The sequence below is a fragment of the Neospora caninum genome, chromosome VIIb, assembly GCF_000208865.1.
Source record: "Neospora caninum Liverpool complete genome, chromosome VIIb".
Lineage (NCBI taxonomy): Eukaryota > Apicomplexa > Conoidasida > Eucoccidiorida > Sarcocystidae > Neospora > Neospora caninum.
Genome location: NC_018394.1, coordinates 3930155 through 3940027, shown reverse-complemented (window position 1 = coordinate 3940027; position 9873 = coordinate 3930155). Strand labels below are relative to the sequence as shown.

At 55.7% G+C, this 9873-nt stretch overlaps 1 protein-coding gene across 1 annotated transcript; it reads right to left on the bottom strand.

Annotated features, from left to right (window-relative positions):
- Positions 1-7748: 7748 nt before the first annotated feature.
- On the bottom strand, positions 7749-9873 carry NCLIV_028835 (Glucose-6-phosphate isomerase,related; the record flags this gene model as incomplete). Its single annotated transcript, XM_003883078.1, has 2 exons — positions 7749-8316; positions 8633-9873. The coding sequence occupies 2 exons, from the start codon at positions 9871-9873 to the stop codon at positions 7749-7751; spliced, it is 1809 nt and encodes a 602-aa protein (XP_003883127.1).

Genomic DNA, 9873 nt, shown 5'->3' with positions numbered 1-9873 from the left:
CACGGACGAAGCTAGACTATAAGGAAAGTAGCCCACTGCAGCGGCGGGTGGGGAGCTGTCCCGGATACCCGACACAGACGCACACACACAACGAGAGTATTTTTGAGTAGCCTGACTTCAGGAAAAGAACACTGGGAGCATCGAGGTAGACACGGCCGAACCGAAATTCTCAACAAACGGTAACCGAGAGAGAAGTGGAGCCAGACGACAGGAAACAGAAACAGAAGGTAGATGCAAACGGAACCGCGTGCAGTCAACGGGGCGCCGACCTTCCGGGTGGACACGCCGCGAGCACGACCGGGGCTACTGAACCTGCCTCTCCACCGACAGACCACGATACGTGTGCAGAATTTCACAGATGATGAGGCAGGTGAAATATTAGGAAGATTATATGGCAGAGTTCTGAGGGTACGATAGCCCGGAAAGCCACTTTGAGGACGGATAGGGGAATCACGAACTGGTGTAGTCTGCGGGTTGTGTCTAGAATACTATGTGACCGGTCGAACGGTGCCACTGTGCGTGGGGAACATCAGATTGTTGATAGGACCCTCTCTTTGCTGCTGAGAAATAAAGAAAAAACGCAGGCGACAGCCTCCTGGATTCTGCAACATCAGCACAGGAGTCACGAGCGGCTGTAGGGAAGGTCGCCGCATGTCGGTTCGTCTCCAGGCGTGTACGGTGTAATAAGGTGTGCACTCTTTCTACGTTTTCCAGATATAAGGTGGTGAACACGTGTGCAGCCGGCCGTCTGGTCGCAGTTTTCGGCCTCCACGACAGCGGGGCCACACCTTACAGTGCTACCATAACTTTTTCCGACATCGTCAGCCCCCTGCAGGCGGCCGGGGACCAGGCACACCAATATAATGCCTGGCTGGGCAGCCGGTGCCAGTGCGATCCTTCGGAGATGGAAAGTGCTAAAGACTGGGAAAGAGTCCCGACGACTTTCCTATGTACGGATTTGGACGAGAAGGCCTGGGAGTGTCGCAGCAGCCAGCGAGATGGAGACAGAATAAACGCCGCTCCACTGGATTTTACGTGAGACAAACGAGAATGCAACATAGGAACCTTCTGGCGATACAGCAAAAGAGGAACGTGTTTCGCGCGTCAGTCGCTGCCTCTCTATGACTCCTGCGTCCAAGGTCCGTAGATAGGAAGACCACAGGACAGGACACATGTAGGGGTCGGCGAGACTCTGCGTGGTGCAGCTGCTGGTGAAAGCCGTAGTCGCCTCGAGGCATATGTTTTCGAGTGCGGTCTTTGGGAGCCCAAGCTCGTGCCCAGTTTGTCTCACTCTACGGAATTTTCTTGTTTCCAGATATGGCTGGACGGTGGCGCCTCTTTACTACATGAGTGCGAGGCTCTTCGCGCTGACTCCGATCCACCCGACGGGCAGTCTCTTTGGACCAAATGTCAATGATTCTTCTGCCACAGGCATCAGTCTCTTTGAGACCATCCGCATCTCCCTGATCGGTGGAAGGTCGCTTTCCTCGTGTGGTGGTTCTCCAGCAGACTCATGTCGAAAGGCCGGCGGATGTGTCTTAGGGGCATCCGCCTGCTCAGCCTCACGAACGCAGGAATCCAGCGCCCAAGCTACTATTGTCTGCCCTATCGCTCCTCCTCTTGTGTTCACGTTGGTAACGTGCATGTGGGGCGTCTGGGAGGCTGAAGTGAACGAGAATGAAATGACATCCGAAGGACACCAGACGCCGCCCTGCGGGTACCCGGCAGAGCGTCCACGACTGAGCAGCGAATCGACGAACCAGCCCATCGGCAACTCCAAAACAACATGGAACGATGAGAGCGATGCAAAACGTAATGTGGGAGATGCCGAGCGTTACTCGATCCTTCAGGTAAAGGATTCTGCAGTCCTCCATAGGTAAATGCGCAATCGTACGCATTAGACGAACCACTGTGGGTCCGGTCGGCTGCTGGCCTCTAGATGCTCAGCAGGCAGGTGAGGTTTACGACTGGTATACGCCTGCTTCACTGTAGTTATCCATTCTCGCCGAGCACGTGCCACCCCCGGAGGCTTGCTGACGCCGTTCCGAGTGCAATCACGAGCATGTACAGGTTGTTCATGTGGACCTGAGACTTCTGAGGGTGCACTCAGTACCTGTCTTTGGCGGAACTGTTTTCTTTCCTGGGCAACCATACTGTCCATGTTTACCGCTGCAGGGCGTCTACTTCGAGGTCCATGCAGCGACGCTGTCGGAGACATGTTCGATTCTCCTTTGGAGCGATGGTTCACGCCCTCCAGAGTGCTGCGGTGTTCCTGCGCATGCCCGTTCGACTTGCCATGGTTTCGGTCCACGGAAGCGGTTCTATGTCAGACCAGAAAATACGATTCTGTCAAAGGCAATTCAGACTTGTCCCTTCGGGGGCACCCTCTACGAGATTTGCCTGAATGAGACAAAACCCGGAGGGGGTCAGCTACCGTCACTCCATCCAGTTCACGGTTACTTTGTGTGGTAGCTGATGGCCTATATACGTTCTCATGCTTTTCGACTCGCCAGCGGAACACACGTCAGCACGGAACGGTAGCATGTGGTTCTGCCTTGTCCTGCGCTCTACGGCACCCTTGCGCAGAGCTTAAGTGGGCCTTTGACCCTGACATAAGATTGTCAACATAAAGCACGTGCATAAAAAAGTGCTTCAGCTCTGTTTTTTTGTGGATTGTTTCCCGTTATCAAATACTACAAGACCAACATTTGTAGCCAATGTTCTGGTGCACAGGGTGCCCAGACTCAGTGTCGGCGCAATTTACGAACAGAATCCTGCATTCCTCACTGAGCTATGTCTTCGAGGATGACTTCCTATGTCGTGCGTTTTTTCCTGGCCCCCTCCCGGTCCTCTGTTGATTTATCACTGCACCGTAGTCGAGAGACCAACACCATTATCATTACGTACCATTAACTTTGCGTACCGCGTCGTTCACCGTGGAGGACTGGCAATATGATCAGTCAATGCGGATGCTTTTCCTGGAATGGGGTTGCTTGGCCAACCAACTAGAGAATTCTTTTGGTGTTGCTTGCCACCATGTGAACCACGGGAGTGCGCGCCTCTTCAGCGTCTCCTCTGACATGAGGCACCATATGAAGTTTGCCCACCCACCTCGGGGGTGACTAGAACCATTTAAATGTGAGTAGAAGATGTGGAAAACTATTATATTGTAACCACGAAGTTTGCCCACGCACCTCACGTCGCGGCTGGACTGCTGGAGGGTGACTGTTCTTTTGAAGCAACTTCGACGCCGCACTTCAACTAGAGTGGCGCGCACCTGGGTACCAACAAAACATGGTCTGACCGTCGACTCCGGGGGAGCGGCTCATCACAAAAGTGCTAGTTCAGAACAGTTCCGGTGGTTCCTCCTACATACGGTATTTTCTGCGAAGTCACTACCAGGGGTTTTTCTCGTTTATCTGACCAGTCTTCCCTGTTTTCCAATGCCTGCCGCCTGGCACGCAGTGCTCGAAGCCTCGCAATAACTTTAGATTTCCCCCACGGAAAGGAGGAACCCCAGAGAATGTAAGCCCCCAAACCGTCGAAAATTAACCCCCCAATCCCCATTTGCTCATATTTCATTTGGTTTTGCAAGCACTTCTTTCATCTTACTCGTGTCTGACTCCGTCTCTATCTTTTGCTGTCCTAAAACTTATATCTGGCTACGATTGCGTGGTGATTGTGAGACACTAGTAACTCAGAAAAACAACGCGATCACACCCAAGTTTACGTGATACGCGAAGGTAACTTCGCTCAGCAGCTTTTGTTCGACGGAGCTTGCGAAAGGCGACCAAGTGTCCAGTCTCTGCCTGCACGGACAACCCATCCAGCACACTTGCCGGATGAGCCCAGAACACTGGGGGCGTTGTCCTGAAAGGAAGAGGGTGTACCTTGTTTCTCATGGGAGATCATTTGCGTCAACATTTTTACTGCTCTTGAGTCTTTTTGTTTCGATCGTCGAATGGGGTACAACAGCTCTGCAATAAGCGCAAAAGTTCCTGGCCATAGGATCTAGCTCAGACGAACACGATACACTTGATATGCGGGATGCGGTACATCGGTGTCCATACCGATCAGGATCTGATCGAGGACTGGAAATCGCGAGGAATGCTGACAAGTGGGTGGACCTTGGGATACAAGAAACACATTGTTTCTGGTCACGTCCACTCCGGTTTTCCCCCCTTGTCTCCCGGCCGCTCCTCGATTCCAGCACACGCATTATGTGCAACAAGTACATCCAGTTTCTGATCACCAGACACTGTCATGCGCTCCATCAACCACGGACGCCACAAGTTGCACAAGGATTTCCTTGCGCCGCCCCCCTCAGACAACGGATCGGCCGGAACCAATCCAACACTGGGTTTTGGAGAGCCGTATGTTGTCTACGGACTCAAGCGAGGAGAGCGGCGAACAACGAAACGGAGCCGTGTAAACATCGTCTAAGGAGAGAGAGAAGATAGAGAATCCATACTCTTTCAACACCAGACGAAGTGTGCCCGATTGTTTCGGGAACAAGGAAGACAAAGCTAGGTTTAAATCGCAACAAAATCCCGAACGACATTTGCATCGAGATGTATGCCAGAGGACAGCAGCAATAGACCAGCCGGAGCACACACTAGCCGCTGCACACATTCAGTGGATTAAGGATAGATGTGCTAAGAAAGCTTGCGACACGGAGAGACACGGGATCCGCTTGAAGACGATCTGTTCTCTGAGGCACTGCTTTGGCATCGCCTACAAAGACTGCTGGACGTCAGAGTCGGACAGTGCCAGGTGACGCTGACAGCTGACAACGAGACACGCGAAGAGACGGGATATGGACGAATGCACTCTGACATCGTGCCTTGTTCCACGTGGTAGAAAAGAAACCGAGCGACACAACACGGCGCACACGCACATATGAGCAAATACACATGTGCTCGTACAAAGATCACACAGAGGCACGCGCGCCCCCAAGAGATCAAGCAGACATCGTATGTCAAAATGGGCATGCCAGCATTTGTCCGTGACAGTTGGGAACCGCGGAAACCACGAAACGCCAAATGGGGATGGGATACCTCCACTGTACATTCCCCTTGCGGACACTGTGTACCAAGTACACATTTGTTCGTCACCACGGTCACATCGAACTCATGTCAGTTTCATTTCCACTCGTTCTACTTCGGTTCTCCGAAAACGTGCGTCTCAAAAGTAACACCACTGCCTAGGCGTGAATCGCACATACACACCTAGGATTCCGGCCAGAAAAAAATAAGGCACGATGGCCAGACTGACGCTTTTCCACAAACAATAGTTCGCCGAGCGGAGTGCGCCTCTACACGTGAAATCCACGCGAGAGCAGACAGCATGTCGGCACAGATTGCTCCTGAGACGCGGCAACGACTCCACACCGCCACGGCCATAGCGAAGTAGACTCCCCACCACTCAAGAGGATGCATACAAATCACATGCCATTGAAAAAAGAACAGCAAATCAACATATTTACTGACGTGGAGCTCCGACACACTCGGGCGCGCCTTGCGGTATACGCGCGAGCGCTGTGGGAGCCCTCAGGAGCAAACACATCGGCCTGTAACAACGGGGCAAACCCCGAACAATTTCCCCAACTTCTCGCTGTTTCCGTATACCCCGAAACCTCTCGTACCCTGGTCAGACGTGACCTGTCTGCATCGAGTAACTTGCTGGAGCACGTTTCCACCCTGTGAAGTGTCCAGGTGCAATGAGAAACCGGATACCGAATTGCTGCATTTAAAAAACACCAGAGAAGATCGGCGCGCACGACTTGCCAGCGACACACATTGTTTCGCCGTACACGCTGAGGAGCATATTCTGACCGGACATATCCACATTCAAAAGACCTCTTCACGCGTCCGTGTTGTTCTTTTTCGGATGAGGGCCCTCGTAAAAAGCCTTGATTTGCCACCAATATGGGCATTCTGATACTCCGCCGTCAGTCTCTCACTCCCCCTCAACATTCCCATTTCTAGCCCCAATAAGAAAGGCCTTCTTTCCCATCCACGGTGTCGTGGAGGCGAAACGACCAGGCACGCACAGGTGCCCGATGCTTCTACAAAACGCCACATTGCGACAAGAGCCGAGACGTAGCTCCTGCCTGCGAGACCGCCTGCTGTAGAGAGCAACAGCGCCTTGGCACACGCCTCAGCCTCTGTCGATGCGCTCAGTACATACATGAATGGCCTACCTACACCCGTGATTCCCACGGCACATATAACCGGCGAAAACACATCGCATTCGGCAACAAAGGAAACAGATCGCATTCGGAAACAAAGAAAACATATCGCATTCGAAACAAACAATATATCGCCTTTGGAAACAAAGAAAACAGATCGCATTCGAAAACGTAACAGGGTGACCCTCCAGCCTTCCCACGCGTGCTCACAGAACATCACCAAACGATCGCGATACAATTCCCTGTCACCGTTCCGAACAACCGTGCGAGTGTCGACACCTGTGGCCCTCCCACTTGTGTGGTCTTCCGCGCCTGAACGAATCTGAAGTGAAGCACCACCGGCTGGTAGCCGTCTGCGAACCAGACGATCGCTCACTCCTTTGTGCACCGACTCGAACTTGGAAAACTTTCCTCCCTCCGGCGTGCACCACGCCCTACGGTCGCAGGGGCGGCGTTGGAAGCTCTTGGGGATGTCCAGAAAAAGCGCGTGCCGGTGCACACGCATCGCCAAGAAATCGCACGCTTCACTTTGGCTACGGATCCGCCCACTGTTTGAAGCACGCAACAGTTTACCCTCAAGCAGCAGCCTCCCCGTGCGGCTCTGCATGATCAGCGCCTCTGTTACGTTGAGGATGAGGACCCGAATGCCGGCGCCCCGCACGGGCTCTCACGTTTGCTCCCGAAGTCGCGACACACTTAACGTTTGTCGCACAAAAGCGGAAAAAATATGTACCTGCGAACGAGAAGCGCTTGTTCGAGCTCGGTCAGGTTTCTCTGTTGCACATCGCGCAGCGATGTCTGATGCAATCGGCAAACGTACATACGCATGTGTGTGACTGTCCCCTTCTCGACGGGAAGTGCCTCTCGAAAAGACTCAGAGAGGACACGCAAGCCTCCCCTGTCGAAACTGCCCTTCGGAAGCTGTCTAACGGATGCTCGCCAACGACAGCAGACGAGGGCCGAAGCACTTCCCCCGCCGTCTCGTATCCCCGCGGGACCAGGGAGCGGCGAGCTGCCTCCGGGGCCCCAAAAGTCCGAAACGCGATGGAGGCCTACACACAAGACAATCTGCAGAGTTCACGAGAACACTTTTCCAGGAGAGGAAAAACCGAGAAAACACCGAGAGTCCACGGGCCCGACCGCGCCACATCCCGGTCGCGTTTCACGGCTGTTATAAAGCACGGGGACTTCCTCATAGCATTATGGCCTCAGACTCCACTCAGTCTGCCTGTCCTGTCAAGAGGATCCGCTTAGCGGCAGGCCGGCCTCGCGGGATCCAAGAAACCTTGTTCTTCACGTGCCCTGCGCAGGCGCATCCACGAGGGCTGCAGCCCCGCCTTCGCTTCGCGGGGCCGGTTCACAAAGGATCTGAGCGTCCAGAGGTCTGGGCGAAGGCCTCGTTGCCAGCCGAGCTTTCCTCTCCACGCGCGGCCGACTCCGGAAATAGCGAACATCCCAAAAGGTGTACATACCAACGGTGGCAACAGACATATATCGAATTTCAAGCGAGTTGACCTTGCACAGCGATGACCAGAAACTTTCGAAAACCCTGGATTTGTTAGTTTCTCGAAGCGCCCTGCTGGAATCCGCGCGCCTCGCCGCCTGTCTCCAGCTGCGTCAGCCATGGGTCTGCGAGAGCGTGTGCCGCGGAAGGCCTCTCGCGAGGATCCACCCGAAGCAGGCTGCGAACGACGCGTTTCGCCTCGCCGGAGACATTTCGCCACGTCTCGCCGCTGCTGAGTTCCGCATCAATCAGCGGATCGAGCAGTGGAGCGAGATCTGCAGCGCTTTCGATGTCGCTGGCCAATACCGCCATGCAGTCGAGCGTCACAGAGTTCATCGTGTGCACCGGCGCCACACAGTCGGCAGCATCCGGGAAACATTCGTTTTCGCGGGGACATCGCGTTACCAGCACTGCCCCGGAGCGTGGAGTCCGGGCGCTGTGGGCAGTTCTTTTGAACCCGCAGCCGCTTTTTTGCTGACTCGAGTAGCGCTGCCAAAGGAAGCTCAGGACGTCTGTATTCCCAAACGGCGTGCACCCGGTAAGGAGGAGGGCAAAGACGACTCCCGCCGCCCAGACGTCCACTTTCCCGTCGTAGCCGGATTTCGTGAACAGCTCTGGGGCCCTGGAGAATGAGTCACCACAGACACACCACGGGGGCTATGCATGTCATTTCGACGCTATGGGCAAAACACAGACGCGAGACGCAGAACGCCCCACCGCGCGTGCGGCACGAGACGGGCCCTATCTAATCTACCTGGAGACTTGATACTCTTCGTTGCTTTTCCCGGAGCACGTTACTGGCCGTGAAATAACTAGCAGACGGTGTCAGTGCCTAAACGTCCGTGGGCCGCGGTAGCGACTGCCTGAATTCTCCCTGTCTCCGAGCTACGGTTGGTTCTGGCTACGCGCGTGATCTTCTCTCTCCAGTCTCGCCTCACATGTACATTGGCGTGCCGGCTCCCGCGGGGGCCTTGCGGCGTTCCCGGGAAGCCTGCGCAGCTTCCACAGGAACTGCACTTCCCAAATCACTCAAGAGGACTGGGGGCAAACCCGGGGTTTCCCCGCGGCCGCCATGGCCACACAGGGGTTCCGCCAAAATGAAGTTTTCCGCTTTCACGTCGCCGTGGATGAGCCCCTCCGCGTGCAGCCCTGCAAGCGCCGTCAGCATCTGACGCAGGTATCGACTGCACGCTGCTTCGTCGAGCGCGCCGGCGATGGACTGCTCGACGCACGCGCACAGCCTGTCCTTGCACGCGCCTGTTCCGCACCGTCTCCAGCTTCTCTCCGGACTCTCCCGGTGCTTCTGCCTGATCAAGGCAAGGAGTTCGGGGCCTCGCGCCAAATCCATCACGATCCACTGCCCACGACAGTCGTGAATGGCTCGGCGGTGGCGAACGACGTGCGGCACGCGAAGCCGGCAGAGCCGCTCGACGATCGGCAGCGGCAACGCCTCTTCTAGGAAGAACTTCAGACAGACTTCCGCGTCTCCGTCCTCTGAGGCGTTCGCGAGCGGATTCGCCGGGTTCAGGCGCTGAGAACGGTACACGACGCCCTGACTGCCCTCGCCGAGCTTCTCGAGAAGAACGAAGTGGGTGCTGATGTCGGCGACGAACTCGTAGAAGGCACTTGGTTTCCACGACCAGTCGCGGTCTTCACTGGGGCAACGCGTGCTGGGGGAGCTCCCAGCGCCTTGGTCACCTGCGGAGACCGACTCGAGCCACGAGAGCGCCCCTCGGCCGTCGCCAGGCTCCACGCTGAATCCAGAAGCTGGCGACGCGCACGGCTCCGAGGCGGTTCCAAGGGACAGAGTCGACGCGGTTCCCGCGTGGGATGTCTCATCATTCTCGTCTTCCTCACAACTCGACAAGCTGCGCCACGTGCTGGCTCCACTGACGGTTGACGGACTCCGGCCGTCTTGAGGCGTTCCGCACGTGGACGAGACGCCTGCAAATCCCGAGTACATGTCCGTGAAGCATTTGAACGGCGAGGCGAAGCCTTTCTCGGCCGCTGGACCCGCCGACCGGGAGATGCAGCCGGGGAGGCGGAGACGCGCTTGTCGGGCGCAGCAGCCTTCGGGTTGAGGCACCGGAGCTGTCAGCTCTGGAGTCCTCAGCGCGTCCGCGCAAAGCGGCCTTCCAGATTCCCCTTCCGCACAGGTCCGTGCGTGAGGCCCCTCCAT